Below are 22354 nucleotides of genomic sequence, written 5' to 3'. Positions count from 1 at the left end.
GGAGCACATTTTGAACACTTTTAATCGATGAAATGTTGTTAATTAAAAGCAATCATAAGGCTGACTTTGAAATGCTGATTTTGGGACACTGCTTTGATGGTGTGGATCTGCAGTGTGTCCAGTGCAGTGTATATTTCAGGATAAATTTAGCAGAACGTATTTGAAGAAGTTTCTGCACGTCCTTCTTCTCCGAGGCCACGCTATCTGAAGTGCATTACTCCTGAAATGCCTGTGACCTTTTTCCTCCATGTGGAAACTTCAGTCAGATATGGAGAAGCACTCACACAACATTCTATCATGACCTTATAGGAAGTGCTCGACTGATTCCCATTGTGTTTGCTTCCCACAGAGGTTGGTCGACAATTACACTGGCCACTCTGTTTGTTATGTTCTCCTTCAAGCCCTTGTAGCTTGTGTTCTAATTAAACGGCTTTTAATGGAGACTGTTTATTGCTCCTTGCAGGGCCTCTGTTTCCTGCCGCAGTTAATTAGCCCTGTGTCATGTGATCACTAACGTTAGAGGACATTTAGATCTATGCCTCTTCTATGAGCGGTGTCCCTCTTGAATGGAGGGGCAACGGCTGCGTTTTTATGTAAGGGCATGTTGGTATGAAAAAGATGCTTTTGACCAACAGTAACCTTGGTGTTACGTGCCTGAGTGCAGAGTGGGTTTATGAGATAGACACACAAACCAATGCCATTTCCTCTGCAGAGAACCATTTTGTCCTCATACCTGGCAAATCTGGATAATTACAATCTACACTTACATAAAATATACCCATAAGTAATTAAGAAAACACTCACAAGTCTTTAGAACAATGCATCCGGAATTAGAATTTTGAGACACATTGCATTTACTTTCAAACTTCAAGCTTAATTCAAGCAGTATTGTTTCATTTTATTTTATTTAACCTATTAAATTATGACATTTTCTCTATATATATGTTATATTATAACAACCACACACGCCCCATTTTTTAAAATCATTAATTGTGTGTCTAAGCAGCTATATAAATAATCAAAATGAATCTGTGATTAATTGCCTTAAATTGACAGGAGTCGCCCTAACCCTCCATCATTATCAGCCCTGTCTTTAATTTGTCCTTGCAGGAGGAGAACACACTCTTCTTAGTGTCGCACACTTGACTGCAGGGTCATAATATGGCAGCTTGCACTCGGCCTACATCAATATAGTGGGAACCAGTAGCAGAAAAATCAATGTATCTGACAAACGCTGTTGTTCCAATTCAATAAAACCAAATGTTGGCTGTCGTTTCACTGCCCCTTCCCCCTCCCTGAAAATCTTTTAAGATTACCATCAATGCAATAACATTGGCCTGACCTTTTTGAATTGTGCTGACCAGCGCTGAGATGAAAACAGGCTGCATGTCTGTACTGACTGCAAGGACACTGACATGCATTAATGGTGCAGAACAAACAGAACCTCTAATAAATGCTGGGAAACAAACACACACACAATGATTCCTCTCAGAATACTGAAGGGAATATTGTGGGATGAGGGATGGAAGGTCAGAGCACAAATGTACACTGAATGCATTTTAAAAAAAACGCACAGCAGCAAACTTCACAGACGATGCTCTGGGGCGCTGGGGTTCTTCATCTAGTGCCAAGAAAGCAAACCTACAAACCCTTTAAGATGTGAAGTAGTTTGTGCATTTCCATCAGAATCCCCCGGAGGATTACTTTACTATTTAGCTCATGCCACGCATCCAGCTGAGTTAAAGTGCTCCCAGTTGAAGGCGCGCTGGAGGCGATGACTCTGCTAGAGAGGACGAGGAAAGGGCTGGAAGGCAGAATACTCCACTGCCACAAAAATGATCCACATTACGGCGCGGCGCCCCCTCTGTTCCAGCCACCGTCGCTCATTACTTTCAGCTGTCCAGAAACACCAAGCACATTCTACTAACGAGTGTTTGATCAACGTGGCGCTCTATGACAGAGGGAGACAGGCAACCTGTTCCTGACTTATCCTCTGTCTGCCCACGTCTTTTTATTCTCTCTTCCTTCCGCTCCCTTAAGTCAGAGCAGAACAAAGGCAGAGACAGAAGAAAACCAATATAACCTCTTGGCCCTTATCTGTGGAGCACACCAGAGCATGTCCGGCCTCACACACAGCTTTGCCTGTCCTTTGAAGGCCCTCATCTCCCTTTGATTTCAGGCAAATGGTACAGCTCTGTGACAGATGCTCAACTTTCTATCTGTCACTCCTGACACCCATCTCTTTAGTGTTGTTGAATCTAACTGACTGTGTTCGGACGGAAGTTACCGAGACCTTTTTTTTTTCGCTGATAAAAATGAGAAAGCTGCTACTTTTTAAGGTCATCTGCGCTGTCTTGGCTGCATTTCCACGTTAACATTTTGGATATTTAGTAGATGCTGTGAAACAGAGTAATTTAATGAGGAGTCTAAGGGTCATCATCACATTACCTTGAAAACATTCCTCTGAGATGGGCCACAAAAAGGCATAAAAATCCAAGCCAAGGAGAGTCATAGAAGGCAGCCTTTTTTATGAGAGGGAATTAGAGTGAGTAGAGGGTAAAAGCGTGGAGAGTGAATGTGATTTGGGAGGAAGAGGATGACGTAGCGCGCCTCTTAAATAGATGAGGCTTCGGTTTATGATCAAATTAAAGGGATTTTTGCTGTTCTGATTGAACTTGGGAGGTCAAATCTAACTTTTGTCGAAATAAACAGTAACGTACCCTTTTAATCAGGAGGTTTGTGGGATTTTGTTGTCCAAACTTTGTCACTGATGTCTGATTCACGGTTGCTTATCATGTTTGTCGTTGCTCATAAGAAGTGCCTGATTTCTACAGAGAAGCCACAGTACTAAACACAGTTATAGCAGTTGTGGAGGAAGTGGCATAGAAAGAACTTTGTCACTGCCAGAGCAAACGTCTGACTGCTTCACACATATCCTGCGCTCTGGAATACGACTTGATTGTACAAAATGTTTTTGGCATGGCTTTGCATAATATACTCCTTTTTTTTTGCATGTTTATGAGTCCATGTGTCTCTGTGAGAGTCCCTCTCTCTCTCTCTTTGGGCTGATGCAGCGAGCACAGTGTGGGATTTTATGCATCTGAGAAGTCGCCCGATTTCAATGCATTTTCTTGTAGGAAAATAGCTTCATTCGTCTTGGTCTTTTGGGCCAATCCAAAGACTGGACGATCATTCAGAGCAATATCCCAGCAGGAGGTCTCAATACAAGACCTCTGCTTAATATACGATATCATTCACGGTTTCTTGTAACAACCTCTACTGGGAGCGCCTCTCCTCTCTTATTCTGTGGAGTAAACACATTTTGGATTAGAAAGCATTTTTGTTGCACACAAAAGTCAATAGAGAGAGAGAGCGAGGGAGTAGAAAGTGTGTATGTTTATTTATTTATTTTGTTTTTATTCAGTCCATGCAGCATAGTTTGCAGAGTTGTGTGTATCTGTTAGCTGGGATATAGCTTTCAGTTCCTTTCAACCAGTTTAATTTGTGCAAAGGTCAAACTTCAGAACACTCTCGTCTCGACTTGGTCTCTGTGTGAGTGAACCTCTGGCAGCCTTTCAGGCAGTAAAAACCTATTTTCAGGCACAGATATTCACACTGGGCGTGTGATACGACCGACGGCCTGAGGTTCATTTTGCAATACATAATAATCAGCGAGATAATGTGCTTCACTGTTAAACAATATTCCCATATCAGACATAAAACCTGCATCTCTTCCCATGTGCAGGCTGCTTATCTCCACACGACTCCCTCTCCTCCTCAGGGATCTGTCTCTGCTGGACTTCCTGTGGCACTTGCAGATATGTGCGGTGTTGTTAGGCAAAGTCCTCTCTGCTTTCTGTGGTGAAATCAATGTCTTCCTGCTGTGCTGGTTGTGTTACCTTTACCTATTTCTCCCCTTGTGGTCCAGTATAATGCCCAATAATTGTATGTGCAAAGAGGACAACAACATTTCCCCATGTTCCGCCCTGCTTCTCCATCTTAGCGTCGTCTTTTCTGTACGTTTCACTTCCTGTCTGTCATAAGCCCTCTTATCACACAAATAATAAACCACTCGTTAAACTCCGGCCATGTCCCGCCCTCACTCAAGACTGCCGTTATCAAGCCTCTCCTGAAGAAACCCAACCTCGACCCAGAATGTTTCTCAAACTACCGGCCCATTTCCCATCTTTCATTTCTGTCTAAAGTGCTTGAAAAAGCTGTTGCCGCACAGCTACAGGAACATCTACAACTTCACTCACTGTTTGAAATATTCCAATCTGGTTTCCGCACTGCCCATAGTACAGAGACAGCATTGTTGAGAGTCACCAATGACCTTCTCATCTCTGCCGATTCTGGATCCCCCTCCCTGCTCATCCTTCTCGACCTTTCAGCGGCTTTTGACACTGTCGACCACCATATCCTCCTAAGCCGCCTCCACACCGACATTGGTCTCCATCATTCCACACTGGACTGGTTCACCTCATACCTCGCCGACAGGACAGAGTACATCAGCCTGGGCTCTGCCAGGTCCCAAACAGCCCCTGTTACATGCGGTGTCCCCCAAGGATCTGTCCTAGGACCCCTCCTCTTTATCCTGTACATGCTGCCACTGGGTCGTGTCATCAGCCGGCACGGCATCTCTTTTCACTGCTACGCCGATGACACTCAGTTGTACCTCCGAACTGACCCCAACCTACGTTCAACCCCGGTCCACTCATCATCACCTACTCTAGCCCTCTCCAACTGCCTGGAGGAGATCAGGGCGTGGATGAGTCACAACTTCCTCCAGCTGAACAGTTCCAAAACCGAAGCCATACAAATTGGTACCCCTCATCAGGTCCAGTCATCACCCATAACCACCATCTCCTTCTCTGGTCAAGACATCCCCCTCTCTACCTCAGTTACCAACCTCGGTGTGAAGCTGGACCCACAACTTACCTTTGTAAAACACATCAAACATCTGTACAAAACCTGCTTTTTCCATATCAAGAACATTTCTAAACTCCGCCCATTCCTCACCTTCTCTGATGCTGAAAAACTCGTCCACGCCCTGATCTCCTCCAGGCTTGATTACTGTAACAGCCTGCTCATCGGTATACCCAACAAACACCTTCAGAAACTTCAATTCATTCAGAACTGTGCTGCCCGAACTCTGATGAAAACCCGCAAATACGACCACATCACCCCCATTCTTCAGAACCTACACTGGCTTCCCATAACCTCAAGAATCCAATACAAAATCGCCCTCATCACCCACCTTTGCATCTACAGCAACGCCCCACAATACCTCAAAGACCTCCTTACCCCTCACTCATCCACCCGTAACCTCCGGTCCCAAAGTACCAACCTCCTCCATCAGCCCCGCACACGACTCCGCACCATGGGAGACCGAGCCTTCTGCTCCACTGCCCCCCACATCTGGAACTCCCTCCCTGAACACCTACGACAACCCCAGTCTGTCGATGCCTTTAAAAAAAGGGCTTAAAACATTTCTTTTCGAACAGGCTTTCCTAGGTCGTTCCTAGATGTTTTTATTTTCTTTTCTGCACTTTCTTCTCCTCCTTTAGCTATTCTTTCTTCTGCTGATTTTAATCGTGTCTGATTTTAATCGTGTCTGATTTTTCTCTTAGTCTTTTGTTTATTTTGTTTTTTGGTTTCTGTAGCACTTTGAGAAAACTTTATGAAAAGTGCTTTACAAATAAAATTTATTATTATTATTATTATTATTATTCCATTTCAAGTTCTGGATGAGTCATGCAGCTCCTCTGGGTTATGATCAGCACTAATAGTCACTCTATGACAAAATGCTGTACACTGAATTTAGCCACATTAATATTCTATGATGTGTTTTTTTTCAGTCTGCCATAAATTAAACACAAGATTTATTCCTATTGATGCAAAGCCCACTTATTTGGCTGAATTAAATTGGGAGAACAGTTCTCAGAAGCACAAGCAGCAACTGAAGCAAGTCAGGGATGTAGTTTTTCTTCAGTGTCTCATTAATTTCATGGCCCGGTGCAGTGCTTTAATATCTTCAGATGTCGTCTCTGATTGGGGCTGTAAAGACAAAGCCTTGGATCAGTGTGTGTACCCTGCCAGAACCACAACGTGTGCTTCTCTTTTCTCTCACACATACATACATTAGTACACCTATGCACATTTAATGATTTAATGCAGCAGAAACATGTGACATGTTGTAAAAGATAGAAATAAGCACCTGTTCCACTGCCAACTCTCTTCATCTTCTGCCATTTTTCGCTCCAGCCACAAGATGCCACCACTCACACCTGGACCCAGTTTTCTCATTACACTGTGTTTACCAGCCATTTCCACCAGTTACACATTCATGTTCCACTGCTTTTTCAGTGCTTTATTGTACCCGTCCATCTCCAGGCTTGTTTTCCTATAATTATATGACTGTTACTTTGCCTGCCTGTCATTGTGTGTCTTCATCTGGGCACAAAAAGCATTGAACTACAGTTCTGTTTCTGAATGAGCTCCATCTTCCCCTGATGAAGCCCAACCAACACCATCTCTTGATATAATGTCAACAGCTCTTGGTTTGTCATTGTTGGCCTGACCCAGACCCAAACATCAGCATCCCCCGTTCACTTTCTTTGCTGACATACATCAAGAGGTCTTTTTCCACTGATCATGAGTCAGTGCTGACCTCTCTGCATGACCTGGGTCACTGCAAGTCTGTACATAGATTCTGCCTTTGGCACCAACCACCATAGTGGTCCTGCCTTTATCTCCAGCCTCTGAAAGCTCAGTCAGGCTTTCTGTCTCCAGTCTTAGGCCTGGGGCACACACTGCCCCGCTGTTCTGTCAGTTGCAAAGAATGACAATGAACACTGTATGGAACCACCACCATGGTCTGTATTCACAGTTTGAAAAAGGAAACCAGAAGAACTATCTGGCCATGGCACATATAAACATTTGCACCAGGTTTCATTGATTTGGGATTGTTTTAAGTCACTTTTGTGGTTGTATCTGTGTTGTGGTTTTAGGGTCCGAGTGCTGAGGACCCAAGGTGTTTTTATTACTTTTTATCCCAACTAAAGAATTTGGACAGTGATGCAGATTGTGCATGTGTTTTTCGTATACAAAACAGCCCTAACAAAAAATAAACAGTATTTGGCAGAGACACATGATCGACTATCGCTGTAGTTTCAGAACCATGGACAGCGCTATTCGTTGCGTAGCCTCGTGTAGGCTAAGTGTGGAAGCTTGATTTATGCGTCCGTTGTTTGAGCACCTCCTCCTACAGATTTTGAAAGACAATGCCTATACATTCATGGTTAAATTGTTTTTTTGTTATTTATTGATAAAAACTGAGCCCTCGCAATTCTTAACTAAATCAATCCACTATATCAATGTTCTTTTTAGGGTCAGAGTGCTGAGGACCCCACTGTAACTGAAGGTGTTATTCGTTTTTTATTACTTTTTATACCAACTAAAGAATGATCGTTTATATTAGTATTGGCGCTCATCTTTGCTTGTGTTTCTTTTCACTTAGTTACCAGCTCAGTGCTTGTGGTTTCCTGTGTGAGAGGTGATGTATTCTGCCTATGCCATTCAGGCTGATTCCCGCTGTGCCATCATTTCAGCTGTGGTTTGGTGGTGATATGAATCACCAATAGCACTCTGCAAGCACACGGCTGTCCTGCTGCTGCCTCGTAGATAAGTGAGCCACACAGAAGAAGGAAAAACACTGTGTTCTCTCGCTCTCTTTCTCGCTAACCTCTCTCACATATAGTCCTCACATCTCACATCACCTCACACTCTTTCTTTCACATCTCGTTAATGTTTCTCTGTGTCTCTGCTGCTTATTTAAGTGATGGGGTTAAACTCGCAGGGGCAGAACGCTGTGGGGGGTGGGCTGTCGAATGGTTGAAGTTATTTTTAAAGTATTTCTCACCCTCTCAGTTCAATAGTATGTAGCTGTCACCTGTTTTATTCCTGTTTTTGTAGTGACACAGTGTGTGTGTGTGTGGTGTCATCTGTGTCTCATTTTTCATTATAGACGTCCCTGCCTTTGTGCCCGTGTGCATGATATGGTTGATGCAAGCACACCTTTATGGTCCTGTGAGCTCTGAACAAAGGAATTAGCGTCGCTCTCTCTCCATCAGTCAGAGTATTCCTGTCCAGTGAGAACTCTTTACTCATTTGTTTCTCTCCGACTTTTGTCTTTCATAACAGGACTAATTTCCGCTCATAATGAAACTCACTTGCAGACTGATTGCACTTCTTGCTGTTTCAGTCATGAGAAATTAATGGAGTGCTGCGCAAATACAGCAGATATTTTCCTCTGAAAGGAATTTGTCTCCCACCAGAGGAAATGAGTATGCACAAATATCCTGTCCACTGGTCGAGAGACATGCCCTTACAGCACGGATAGCACACAAATACTTCCTATTTTTTCTTCATTCAAATACAGTTTGAGGATAAAGTGTACGTCTCCAGCCGAGCCCGTCGTATCCCAGGTGGCTCAAAAACATGCAGCTGCTCGGCTACGGCAGAAAATGCCCTGTAAATAAAGAGAGCTAATTTTGTTGCCTGCGGCAGCGATGGGCACACTGACCTTATCAGGAGAGCATTGGCGTGTCTTCTCCATCCTCTGTGACTCACCCACCCGGCTCCCTCCGTACAGAGAGCTAGATTTCAATAACCTCTCAAGCGAGGACGGCAGTGAAATGCAGAGGAAGAAAAGGGTGAGCAGGAAGCAGGAGGAGGAGGAGGAGGCCTGTACTGTCTTTGTTGTTTCAGTATCCAGGTGATAAAACACATCCTTGTTGCCCTGCAAATGCAAAGCAACAAAAATGCATTTCTGAGGCCGAGAGCTGATGGATAACGCGGCATTAACGAGGGTCTCGTATGAGAAAGTGCTGTCATGATGATAATGCAGGGTCGGCGAAGGATTGACTGCACTTGTGGATATCTATTAGAGACAGTCAGAGGTGTCCTGGCACGGCTGTGTTGCACGGAGGCAGAGAAATGGAGAGATGAGAAAGAACGATGGAGCTGGAGGCAGTGGCGCGGTGATGGATCACCTCCATGCTGCAGCCGCCCTGCCACACAGAACACACCCTCAGAATTGATGAGCCACACCTCTTGTGCCCCTGTCTCCCTCTTCCTTACCCCCCCCCCCCCCCATTCTCCATCTTCTGGTTTCCTCTCTGTTTGTCACCGCGCTCTCTCTCCATTTTTCAATCCATCCCATTTCTTCCCAGCTTCTTCATGCCTATCGCTTCCCACACTCTTTAAATTTATTTATTTATTTAAATCCTCTTTCTTGAGCTTCTTTCTCTGCCCTGCCCACTCTGTGTGTCAGTGTGAGGAAGAGCCATGGAATTGCCATACTAATAAGGTTAGAGGGAGCATCTCTGTTTCTCAGGGCGACACCTTTTATAAATGACAGGAGCGAGTGGCCCTGCTGGTGTTCAATCACCCCTGCGGGGGCTCACCCACGGGGGAGCTCAGCATGAGCCGAGTGTGTGTGTGTGTGAGTGATTGTGTACGTGCATGACCGCGTGTTTGTGTGTTATTGCATCTGTGGCTCTGTGCAGCACCGGGTTTACTGTGGAGCTGGAGTGGACGACAGCATTAGAGAGGAAACAGATCTGCAGGCAGAATGAAGGCGAAGGAGAGAAATGACAGCCTGGAGCTCATCTGACCAGTGCTGCCTTGTTATGACTCCCTGATGTGTACACCAGGGGCTCACAAAACAGACACTTCCTCCCTTTATTGCCTTACACCACCTCTATCTCGGCTCTGTAGTCTGTCGCCGCACAGGCCCGGTTTATGGCCTCCACTGAGAGCAAGATGTGCTCTCTCTGCTCATGCAGGTCTATGTTATTATACCCTGCTTTTTCCACATTTCTCACTGCCTGTGTTTTAGGACAGGGATGGAGTTTGCGTTATACAAATATGGGCTTGAGTGTTGCTCCTGTGGAAGAGGAGAAAGGAAATTCCAAGGAGTTAAAATCAAGTACGTTTAATACAAATTGCTTAAAAAGATGAAGTAAAACAAAATAAGCGAGGTATGACCACTATCATGAGTGAAAATTAATTAAAAAAAACATACACTGGTGTGCAAATCAAATATTCCCAAAGGCCTTGATAGAAACTAGGTTTTAAAACATGATCTGAAATAATGTAGGAATGCAATTTGTCTAAGATCAATGATAACATTTACTCGGTCTCCAGTTACGCACACATAGCTTAATATTTCTGAGTTATTAATAGGGGCAACTTTATTTAAAGCTTTAAAACTTTTTAGCCTCACACAACACCACACTGTAAATCATTTCTGTGAATTTACGGCAGAATTTCAACAGGATTACGGTGTTATTTTTTTTAATAAACAGTACTTTACTGTTAATATTGCAGAACATCAGTGAAATTACAGCTCATTTACTGTTTTTTTTAACAGAACTCTAATGTATTCCTATTTCACAGCACTTTACCGTTAAAGTGTATTAGATAACAGTATCATGCATTATTTTTTTGGCATTCTGGGAAGAGCATTGCCTGAGCTGCACATGTGAAGCTATTTACCTGCCATTCCTGATCCATCTCTATCTCAGGAATTCAGGAAATGATCCATTTGCCCTGATGCACTTTGACAGTGAGCTGACTTTAGTCTCAAAAACAAAAAGTATCTCGGAATGGCTTGAAATTTACCATCACAATAGTCGGCACCGCCTTGAACAAGGATCCGTTGAAAATATTTGCAAACCTCTTAAAGAATAATTTTAGTGAATTTTTTGAAATTCAGGAAATGATCCATTTGCCCTAATGCACTTTGACAGTGAATTGACTTTCTTCTCAAATAATTTTAAATATCAGTTTATACTGTATTTTTAATTTACAGGGCAAAACTGTAAATTTCAGTGGCAGTAAAAATATGCTAATTTTACAGTAACATAATGGCAACCCAGCTGCCAGTTCTTTATTGTTTTTTTACAGGAACATTTCTAACAGTGCATGAATTACCTCTGCATACCTCTGCAAATCCATTTTAAAGACTTATCTTATTTGTTATTTGTATTGTTTGTACAGAATTTTGGACAACTGAGGTTTTATTTTTGACTTTAACAGTACAGAATCAGCAGCAGTCGATGACGTCTGCACAGCTTTGCTAAATTGAATAAACACAAATTCCTGCTCGCTCGTATAAAACAAAAACTTAAAGACGTTGTCACGCACAGCAGGGACATTCTGTGTCTTATGTCTTAATGCTCGTAGTGTGTGCTGCGTCTTACTGGGCTACAAAACAGAACACATTAGCTAATTCTCGAGTTCATTAAGCTACACCAGGACATGTACGCAGTCAGCACGGCGGCAGTTTTTCTCTCAGCGTGCAGACGCTGTAAAGCGGAATGTTATGAAGGCTAAATGGGAGAAGGGTGAAGGTATATGGCATCAAGAAACCTATTAGAGTTCTCCTTTAGCTGCTGTGAATGCCAGCTTACATCAATAGCAGAAGGAAAGCCTTTTTGGCAAGTGAGCTTAGTCACAGGGAAATGTGTCACTGAGCATGCATGTCTGTGTATCTTTCTGGCAAGTGAGCATAAAAGGGGGGAAGTAGCTGTGAAGCATGCAACACCTCAGCCATGAACACCATGGAATAGAATTGACTGCAGCATCATCATTCCTGACCATAAAAGCTGCTCAGCCAGTTAGTGCAGTCTGGGTTCATTCTCTCGCCGCTGCCCAGTCTGAGTCTATTTTTAGCCTCCCTGTGCCACGTGGCCCAACCCGGCGCTGTCGTCGTCGCTACCTGGATATGAGGGCTTTGTCACTCCTGCAGGCTGCCACATCACTGATCGTGCACGCTTTTATAGCGTCTTATTTTCACTGCGAGGGCTGCAAAAACAACTCCTGCTGTGCAAGGAATGAAGCGAGACCAGAGACAAACCATAATAAAGATAAATGTTGGCTCTAAAAAAAGAAAAGATGCAGTATAAAAACTGCAGTGATTTTTATTATGCTGTGTCCTTCATCTACTGTCAAGTAATACTATCAGACCTGACTGAGGGAGCTTTGATGTGTATACAGGGGCAGCACATGAGTGCTTATGTTGTTTTCTTGTTCTTTGGTTGTGTCGTGGTGTTTTCAGTGATCTCTTTTTCCTCGTGCATTGTTGTTCTCATTTGTGTTTGACATAAAACAGAGAGTTTGAATATAAAGTAATGTTTTAGGTAATCTGACGTGTACCTGTGTATAATGATGTTGGTTAAAAATGATTAAAACAAGTGCACGCTCACAGATTCATACAAAACAATCGCTGTAACAATTTGCTGTCGTCATTCAAGGTTAAACAAACCATTGCATGTGAAATTATACTCCGTATAAAAGCTGGGGCTTGGAGACGATGGCGGGTATATCTGTATTTTTTGGAAGGTTTTCTTTCATGCTCGTACAATACGTGTTAAATCAAAGTGCCTTTCAGTGTTTTTGTTAGTCACACATTGTGTTTGAATTGTCTTCCTCCTGCAGGTGTGCAAACGTATGCTTATTTAATTCAGCATAATAATATTCCGAATTCCCCGGCATAGCAGACAAATTCTCCAAACAAATCCATTTGAAATGACTGTGCTGCAATCCCACGGTGCATTAATGCTTTTTAAATGAACTGAGAGCTCAGAGACGCTGCTCATAATAGTTTCTCTTCAGGTTCAGCCCCAATACCTTTGCCACGTCGCACATGCAACTTTAACTCATCATTTTACTGACTATTACTCATCTGTGTTTGTGCATAAATGCAACACACAGGCAACGCAGCAGTGATGATGTAACACAAAAATCTAAACAACTATTCAGGGGAATCATATAAAAGTCTTCGCAGCCTTGTCAAAAAGAACATGTCCCTCTCCAACTTTGCTCTTCTTGTGGGCTTCTGCTGCTGCTGCTGCTGCTGCAGAGTTCTGTTACTCACTGGGTGGTAATCTGAGGATTAATGACAGCAACACATCTGCCAGTCTTGTAGCGGCGCCACACAGATGGCCCCAGACTCACACACGGGACTGCACTGTGGGGGAAAAGTAGCTGCTAAGACAAGTTTTCCAAAGCTCAAATGTTTTCAATCAAATAAATCCAAATTCCTCAAGCACATGTATTAACTGTGAAGAATATGAGTGGGTTAGGGTTAAAGGTTATGCTTTTTCCAGCTATGTTTTGGGTAATTGGTCCCTCAGTATTACTGCGTGTGTCAGCATTGTTTTTGATAGTAACACTGCTCTGTTTGTTTCCCCTGCAGAAGATAATATTAAATTCAAATCCTTAAATCTTTATTCCTGCCACTTTTTTCCCCCCTCCACTGGGTTTTATTTGCTTAACACCTGTTGTATGGGTCACACACCATCACAACCACCTCCGCTACAACAACTGCAGCTGATGTGATAGAAGTCCCATTGGCTTTCTGGGACACGGTAATAGCACATATCCAATATGGAGGCAGAGAAAAGACGATCCTAACAATGCCTCAGGCACTGCCTCTGGCTACAGGGCCAATTCTCTCACACACACACACACACAAGTACATACTAACTGTGTTTTGCCGCTGCACAGCAGCAGACACATGTGTCTCACTGAATTACTCCTTAAGAGAAGGCAATGGGAGTCAATTCTTGTAGGGGAAAACACAGTCACTTCTGATTTCATGTGACAACTCTCTTCCTTGCCGTGTGTTTGTCTAATAGTCTTTATTTCTCTATTTTCTCCCCCCTCTTCTTGTGTCTGAGCAGGTGGTAGCTCCTCCGTCTGCGGGGGCTTTCCGGGAGCGTCCGACCAAACCGAGCACCTTTCGCAAATTCTATGAGCGTGGAGACTTCCCAATGGCGCTGCAGCACAGTTCTAAAGGAAACCGCATTGCATGGAAGGTAGGGTTACAGCCCTTCGCTGAGTTGTTTTGTAATTTATGCTCGAGGCCTTTTGGTCAATACTGCCTGTCATCAGTGAAGCACCTGATGCGTGTCGTGTATTCATAATATGTTCAAATCCACTTTGATGCTTCTGAAAAGTTGTGTAGTGTTATTTAAAGGTGCCATATGTAATGTGGAACGTGGCCAAAAACGGTGACTACATTCAAATTCAAAATACCGAGGTCTTTTAGGTTTCGTTTTCTGACGTAACTGGCAACCCGTGGTTGCCTGGCAGCTGAGACTCTACTGACTGCAATGATTGGTAGACGGCGGTAGGTGGCGCCACATGCCAAAACATGATTTCAAAACATAAACATGATTTGCAGTCTGCAAAATATTTTCTTTAATGCAAATATTTTGGCTGTACTGTTGTTGTTGGTAAGTTTGTTATACTTACTGTTATACTATTCAGTTTGTTATATGAACATTATTCCTGAGTCTCTGTGACATATTAGGAGGATTTTATGGCCAGTTGCTTTAGATTTATTACATAATGCACCTTTAATAATGGGCTTGTTTTGTTCATCAATAAACGAGTGCTATGTCACATTTCTTTCAAACCTTTTAAAGGTATGCTTGTACCTGGGTGGAAGCCATTGTAACGATCGATTTCATACATGCAGTATAAGAAAGAACACCTTTATGCTGAGAAAAGCGCTGTCGATCCAATGTGTCTGATCTATCGTTGGTTAGAAACTTGAACTTGGCTTCCACTAGCTGTCCGACAGAAACATGAAACATATTCCTTTCCTTGCACAGAACTGTACCACAGGTTCCTTGATGTGATGCAGCTTTATTCATTTTTAATTTGCACTGACTTAAAAGATTCAAGAGAAACATAGTTCTTTTTTTTTTTCGCCAAAACATTTTAAAGTCCAGAAAAATTCTGGACTTTAAAATTGGATTCTTTTGCCAATTAATGGCTGCGAGTTAAAGAAGTAAATACTGTGCAATAGCTCAGTTTTGTTGTGAATAAATACACATACATACTGTATGAATATGTATTATGATGCATATTATAATATGTGTACTTATTCTTCACATTGCCTCAGTTTAAAAGCGTTTAAAAGCCAACCCTCGTGTCTATCATGCGTATGATTCACCGTGTGAGCCTCCACACTATCATTAGGCCCCTGATTGGCACATAGTGTGTGGGAAGGATACATCGCTCTAATCACCATATTGCTTTATTTAAGCTTCCACTACTATGCTGCCAGCTATTTAATAATGCAACTGCCATGCAGCAACCACTCTTAATGACATTTATTCATAGTAAGCAATGATAAATGAATAAAACAAATGATGTTCCATTTCTTTGCCTTTGCCTACTTGAAAAGAGAGGAGGAGGAGGAGGAGGAGGAGGAGCGCTAGCGTTCTCGGTAGTTAGCTGTCTGTCTCCAGGTGAAAACACTGCAAAAGCGTCTCTCTCTTTGCATGAATTATTTATGTCAAATGTTCAAATGAATCTTTGCGTTTTGCGAAAAATAATGGATTTCTTTTGTGCTCTGCCCATGAAAAAGCTCTCAGCAAATGGGATCTGTTGTATGAAATTGTTGCTGTCATATCCACTGAGGCTGTTATGCTTATTGATTTTTCCCCCCAATACTTAAACACACACTCGTCATTTTTAAATTCCTGGAGTTTATTGCTTCAGTCAGCTGTGACTCTTTGGATTTGCACTTTGACTGTGAACCAGTATCTTTGCTGTGTTTTCAGTCACAAAGCTGCTACTTCATCACGAATTAATCCGTGGATTGTTTTCTTGTTTATCAAAATAGTTGCTACTTAACTTAGTAATCGATTAACCCGTTATTTTAACTGCGTATTTCTATAGTTTTCATCCGTATATAGCTTGTTGTAAAGGTTGCAGGTGGAGGTCTGTGTGGTGTAGCTGTAAACGCAGTATAAGAGCGAGTGCAGCCATGATTGGAGTAAGCGGAGAGGGTTTTGCTGTGTGTTTATACTGAGCTGCCCTGTGGGCAGAGGTTCAAGAGGGCAGCTCAGGATCAATCCCAGTCTGAGATCTCAGCCTTCTGGCAAATAAAAAGTCTGGAGACAGTAAAAAAAAAGAAGAAAAATAGAGAGAGAGAGCGCCTCTTTCGGAAAGAAAAAATAAATGGTGTTTAGATGTAGTTGTGTGAGCTGAATACTCGAACATACACAGCCGTTCTGCTCACATGTGTGTGTATCACGTTGATTGCGGCCATTGATTATTTAGCCTCCCTCCCTCAAAGTTACTTTGCACAGCAAGCAAACATCTGTGTGTGTGTCACACCTCTCAAAAATAGACCTGAAATAGACAAACAGGCTCCATATTCAACCAAAACAAGCTCTGACTCAATCAATATCAGCGTCTCCTCTGCACAGGTGCACTTATAGGAAGGAGTTCCTCTCTCCCTCTCTCCAGTCTGATGGTCATTCCTCCTCCGAGCAGCAGGGAGCAGCAGCACGTGTTTTTGTGCACCTGATGATTCCTCTGCTGCTGTCATTAACATTTCCCCTCTGTTCACACAGCATCACAGTTAATACTCCCATACTGAGGGAATGATTATATCATTAATATCATCTTGATATCAGGATTATTTTAGTAGAGGATACTTAAATGTATTCTCCTCTCATCTCTGCTGTTTGCATCAGCTACAACTATTTCATGCTTTAAACTTAACAGTTTGTTTGTTTTACCTGATGAAGAAAAAAAGGATATTATTGAATTATTCTTACAAGCTCAGACTGTGTGTGTGTGTGAGTCTCTTTGCTACTTAATAATCAACTGAATTCTCTCTTGTGATCAATCAAAGTAAAAATGGGATCAGACATTCAAGTACCCCTTTATAATAACAATAACACAATTATAATTAATAACAAAAAACTTATTTCTTTTTTTTTGCCAGTGGAAATTGTCTGAGGTTCCAGGTTCAGTGAGCTTCACCTCTTTGATGACACAGATTCGACTCCAGCTTGTTGTCGATCTCCAGCAGAAACAAAGCCAAATGAATTAGATTTCTTTTCTGTTTGTTTTTACATCCCCTTTATTGCTACTTGTGCACTGTAAGATACTGTAATTTTGGCGCGGGCCCATTAACTCCTGAAATGTCTCAGTGGCTTTGGCTTGGATTTGGCTTTCATTAAGAAATCCCTCAATAAGTAAAGCTCTGCACTGTTTCACGCTGGGCGGGCAGAGGCGAATCGGCTTGTTTGTTCAGTCTTTGCAAAAATTTGTTTTTCAGCAGATTTTTATTAATTGATTAACCAGGTAGACATTTAGATCAATGATAATATCATAATATTGCATATAGGTGTTCATGTGCGTGTGTGGTTCTATCGCTTGTATATATATATATATATATATATATATATATATATATATATATATATATATATATATATATATATATATATAGATAGATAGATAGATAGAGAGAGAGAGAGAGAGAGAGAGAGAGAGAGAGAGAGAGAGAGAGAGAGAGAGAGAGAGAGAGAGAGAGAGAGAGAGAGAGAGAGAGAGAGAGAGAGAGGGAGGAAATGCAAGTGAACTAAATGTCAAGGGCAAGTTAGAAAAAGGGGAGGGTTATATCTGAAAGGTAATTTGGCTCTCCAGAGGTAAAAGCCTCCGCTGTAATGGTGCGCTCAGGTAAAAGCTTTACATGTGTGGGGAACATGTGCGGCAGACAGATAAGGGGGAAAAAAAAGACGAGTGAGTTCCTGTCCTCGGTGTGTACTTCTGTGTGTGTGTGTGTGTGTGAACTGGGCCTCTGCCACATCGTAGAAGCCAAAGGCGTGCAACTCTGGTGAAATCTACAACGCTCCCCCGATGCCAGAGAGAGAGAGAGAGGGAGGGAGGGAGGGAGAGAGAGAGAGAGAGCTCCACAGGGACTCAGCAATCAGGAGACATGGCAGCCGCTTGGCTCTCAGTTATAATGTATGAGTCGAGGTCTCCCTGTGTTCCCCGTGGGGCTTGGTTCTGACTCTCCCATCTCTGCTCTCTGTGCTGTGCTCTGCAGACTCGGAGCCAAGCACCATGGTACATAGTAACACACACACACACACACACACACATATACAACACTCCCTAAACAGCCTTGTTTGTTTTATTGCATTGATTGCCTTGGTTCTGCTTTATCTCCACTCTTGATCTGCTGCTCAGCTCCGTGCGTCCCATACGCTGCAGGTTGTTGTTGTTTTGTCCTCTTTATAAATCCTGCCTGTCTGTTTCTGGAGGCCTCCTCCTCTCCATGTGTCACCCACGACCCCCCCGACCCCCCCCGCCCCTCCATCATGTACTTTATCTATTCCCCTTTGTCCTTTTATGGGGGTCTGTCTGGGGGCAGAAGGAAAAGCCATTTCATAAAAATATCAATGCAAACCAGATTTCTGCCAACTCTTCCACCACTGCCCCAGCCTCAGAGATGAGGAGGAGGAGGAGGAGGGGGGGGGACAATCAATTAATCTGATCAAGCGCTTTAGGAAATGGAGAGCGTAAGCGATCCTGGGGGACGGATATCCATCTCCTTGGGATGATTGAATTACGCACAGAGCGAGAGTTAGAGGGAGAGCTGGAGAAATGAGGTGGTTAGAGTGACCGAGGATGAGGGAGGGAGCGTGTGCTCGAGAAACACAGTGTCAGTGTGCGCTTGATATGAGAAAGTGAAAGATACTGAGGATTATACCGAGAGCAAGAGCACAAGAGGGATTCATCGCTGCTTCTGCAATGACCTCATCTCTCTCTCTCCCACACCTCCAAACCATACTTTATTGTTGATTAAGCCTTCTTTTGACAACTGCATTACATGGCATCGCTTCACCATTTGACTTTGAGTACATTATCGTGCAGTATATAGGGTCTGCATTATTTTCTTGTTTCTAAATTTAATTTGTAAACACAGCGTTTTTGACGGACAGGAGCTCACTGTGACAGTTTATGCTAATATTATCTCTTAAGAAAAGGGAAAACTCAGTGATTTTGTATCATTTTTATTGTGAGTTACAATAACCAGGCCTTTCACCACAGCTTCTTCACTTCATCAATGCCACAGAAAGTGAGCTATTCTGTTGTTGTGTGAGCTTCACAGTGTGCAACACAACTGCTGAGGAATGCACTGTTCCTCTCGAATGCCACACTCGTGCAGAAAATGACCTTCTCTTCTACTTCTGCTAAATGCATACCCCTACCTTCTCCTCTCCTCCTCTCTGTGAATGATTTCTTATCTCCTGTGAGCACTAGAGCTTTGTCGGGGGAACCTTTGAATAGACAGAATAAAGCGGGGTTAACCATGCGTTCTCTCCGGCTCCCTGGCTGAGAGCTGGATACTCTGGGGGGAGAGTTCTGTGTCATAAGGAAAAAAGATGAAACACAATAAGAGGAGAGAATATGAACAAGTCCCCTGAGAGGAGAGGAAAGAGGAAAAAGAGGGAGTTTAGATTAGAGAAGTGGGGAAAAAGTGGCAGGGTTTTTCAACGAAAATGAGAGATGAAACCGAGGAGGAGGAGGAGGATGAAGAAAAAGGCCTTCAACAAACAACGCTGGCTTACCATCGAGGCTGGTGTGGGCTGCTTCCTCCCTGGGGGGAGAGAATTGTTGGGCGACTGCTGGGAGGAAGCCTGATGAGCTGCACCGCTGCCATGCTGCTGGTGTGACTGCAGGAATGAAGCGACTGTTGAAACTGAAGCATCCAGCAGCGAGAGCTCATGTCTGCGGAGCCTGAACTGCTGCACCGCCTGCCGCCCTCAGTCATTATTCATAGCAGACGAACGCTACATGAAACTGATGATGGTTGTTTAGCCAGTGGGCCTTCCCATAATACTTCAGTGTGAGGCAATAGCAAAAATGGATTTTTGGAGAAAATGGTGAGGGGAATCACTGAAGAAACTACAATTCGAATCAATATCAAAGCATTTTTTTATCTTTTGTTTATGATGCAGATTCTGCGTGGTTCTCTTTAGTCGCTGATGCTGTCGCGCGTTCTGTGACAGGCCACCAGCCACTTCCTGTGATCATCTCCTCCTCGAGGCAGCGTGTCACAGCTTGTATTGACAGTTTCAGACATGACTGCAGACATGAAAAATGAGCCCCTTATTCAGGGCGGTGATGTTGGGAACGCGGCGCAGCCTCACGTTGTGAGACCCTCTCTTCCTGTCCCACTGTTACCTCCTCCTCCTCCTCTATTCCCACAGCTGCATCTCAGCACAGCTGGGTTCCCTGGACACAAATGCACACGCACTCTCATGGAGAAACACAGCGCTGTGACTCCTGGCAGTGGGAGGGGGGGGGGGAGTTTGGAGGAATCGTAAATTCCAAGGGGAAAAGAAAGTAAAGTAAAGTGATCGATGACATCACAGCGGTGAGAGAGGGTGGCTACCAAATTAGACAGAGACAGAGGACAAGACGGAGAGGGACACGGCTTATCAGCCAAGGCTACAAATCATGTCCCTGAATGCAACACCAATGCTGTCACCCCCCCCTCCCTCACACACACACACACAAAATAAGCCAGAGATCTATTGATTGGCACTCGTATTTGCTGGCGGGCTCCAGCTCAAAATGGAGCCTTTAATTAACTTAATGGAGCAGCTGCAGCTGTGTGTGAGCCAATGAGGGAGGGAGCAGAAACACAGGCAGAGAAAGAGAGGGAATAAGTGGGGTTAACTGCAGACACCTTCTACTATCAGTCAGGACGGACATAAAGAGGAGGACGAGGAGGCGGTGAGGACGAGTGTCCTCTGTGCATACTCTGCTTTACGCCGTCGTCGCTTCTTCAAACTCTCTTAAAAGACTCTTTTCTTGTGAGCAACTGTGACCTGGTGTCTGGATATGGATCAAATCATCCTCTAAGGCCTCTGCTCCATGTTAACCATCATGTGTCTGACTTCCTGTGTAACCCCACATGTAACATTCCCCGATGGTCAGAGCCCCCCCCCAGTCTCTGCTCACCCGGTGCCCACTTCACCACCACACCCACCTCTCTTTCTCTCTCCGTTCACATTCCTGTCCACTCATCCGTTTTGTCAAAGGTTAATTGGTTTGGAAATGATTTGATTCATTCTGGACGTTAATGCTGTTATCATGCTTTTTGTACGGCAAAGAAAAAAAAAGAAAGAGAGAAAGAAAAACCACCCCCACAAGCACTTAAGCCTAATTTAAAATAAAGGGGAAAATGAAAAAAAAAAAAAAAAAAATCCAATTTAATCTTCTTTTTTTCACTCAGGCACTGGCTTGTCCCCACAAGTCTTTTCCTTTAAATTATGGCAGAATTTCATTACCTTGAAAGCTTTTTCTGCCCCCCCCCCACTCCCTCTGCTCCACTCCGTCTCCAATACTTTGAATGGATCAGGACTAATGTCTTTCTTGTAACCTCAAGGTCGGAATATTTGGATCCGTGGAAGCGCTCAAGGGTTTCGGTGATTAATGCACTGTACAAAGTACCTTGGAATAATGCGGCGGCTTATGGCTGTACAGAGTGATCAGTTTCTCTCCGCCCCAACCCCCCCCCCCCCCGCACATATATGCAAACAGTATGTCCGCTGCAGGTAGTTGTAGATAGAGGTGAACGTCAGTGCCCTTGATGTAGATCAGTGGTGGAACTTGCGTTCAAAAAGGGTACCGTAGATGCCTTCTCTCAATTCCCTTCAGCAGAATCAATACAGATCTGTGTGCTTCACTTTTCAATGTTTTATGTCTTTACTTCAGCTGGTTATAGGATGATAGAGTTTCATTGGAGCAGAGTATAAAAAAACTCCCAATTACACATCAGTTTCTCAACAATAATAAGTTCACTTATATTCATTGATATCTCAACATCAAATACCTCAACTAATGCTCGATCAGTGCTGTGGTCTTCTTCGCTGACACAGCTGCGATCGGTCTGATAAACTTTGCAGAGGTCCTGAACATGGCTGCTGCTCCTGCTGCTGCTGCTGCCGTGCACACCGTCCACGCCCTATTGATCAGACACAGGGGCCTCTTTTTATTGAAGCGCTTTGCAGAGCCGCAGATGCTATCTTCGCGTCTGTTAATTATTTACATTCGGTTCCGCAAATCTGATCAATAGTTAATTGAGCCGGTCGGGAGAGGGAAAACAAAAACTTTGTGACCCGAAGGACGCCGTCGCCACGTCAGCGGTGCAATGTAAAGGCCACGCTCTAGAATATAATGTGAATATTGAGTCATATTTAGCTCGTATAGGGAATGCTTGAATGGTACACTTCTCCTTTCTAGTCGTCACTCTCACTCCCGGCAGCAATAATTCTAAATGGGAACATTTTAAAGGCGAGGACTCGCAGCCATTCATTTGATTGAAGCACCATTTAAAGTGGCAGGTGGCTGACTAGAATACACTTGCAAGTGTTTGTCTCTGGTGGGCTGTTAGGGAGGAGAGGCCATTGAAGTCCAGCTGAAAAATCAAGATGTATGATGTGTACCTGTGCTGTTG

At 43.5% G+C, this 22354-nt stretch overlaps 1 protein-coding gene across 1 annotated transcript in view; it reads left to right on the top strand.

Moving 5' to 3' along the window:
* Positions 1-22354, top strand: part of pacrg (PARK2 co-regulated) — a gene marked incomplete at its 5' end in the record, with an annotated part of 122633 nt that overhangs the window by 5590 nt on the left and 94689 nt on the right. The window contains one exon of the mRNA XM_083906364.1: positions 13752-13886. Within this exon, the coding sequence (XP_083762490.1) occupies positions 13752-13886 (135 nt within the window). The remainder of the gene's footprint in view (positions 1-13751; positions 13887-22354) is intronic.

The sequence above is a fragment of the Microchirus variegatus genome (genome assembly GCF_963457635.1).
Source record: "Microchirus variegatus genome assembly, chromosome: 2".
Taxonomy (NCBI): Eukaryota; Metazoa; Chordata; class Actinopteri; order Pleuronectiformes; family Soleidae; genus Microchirus; species Microchirus variegatus.
This window is presented reverse-complemented; position numbering and strand designations above follow the sequence as displayed.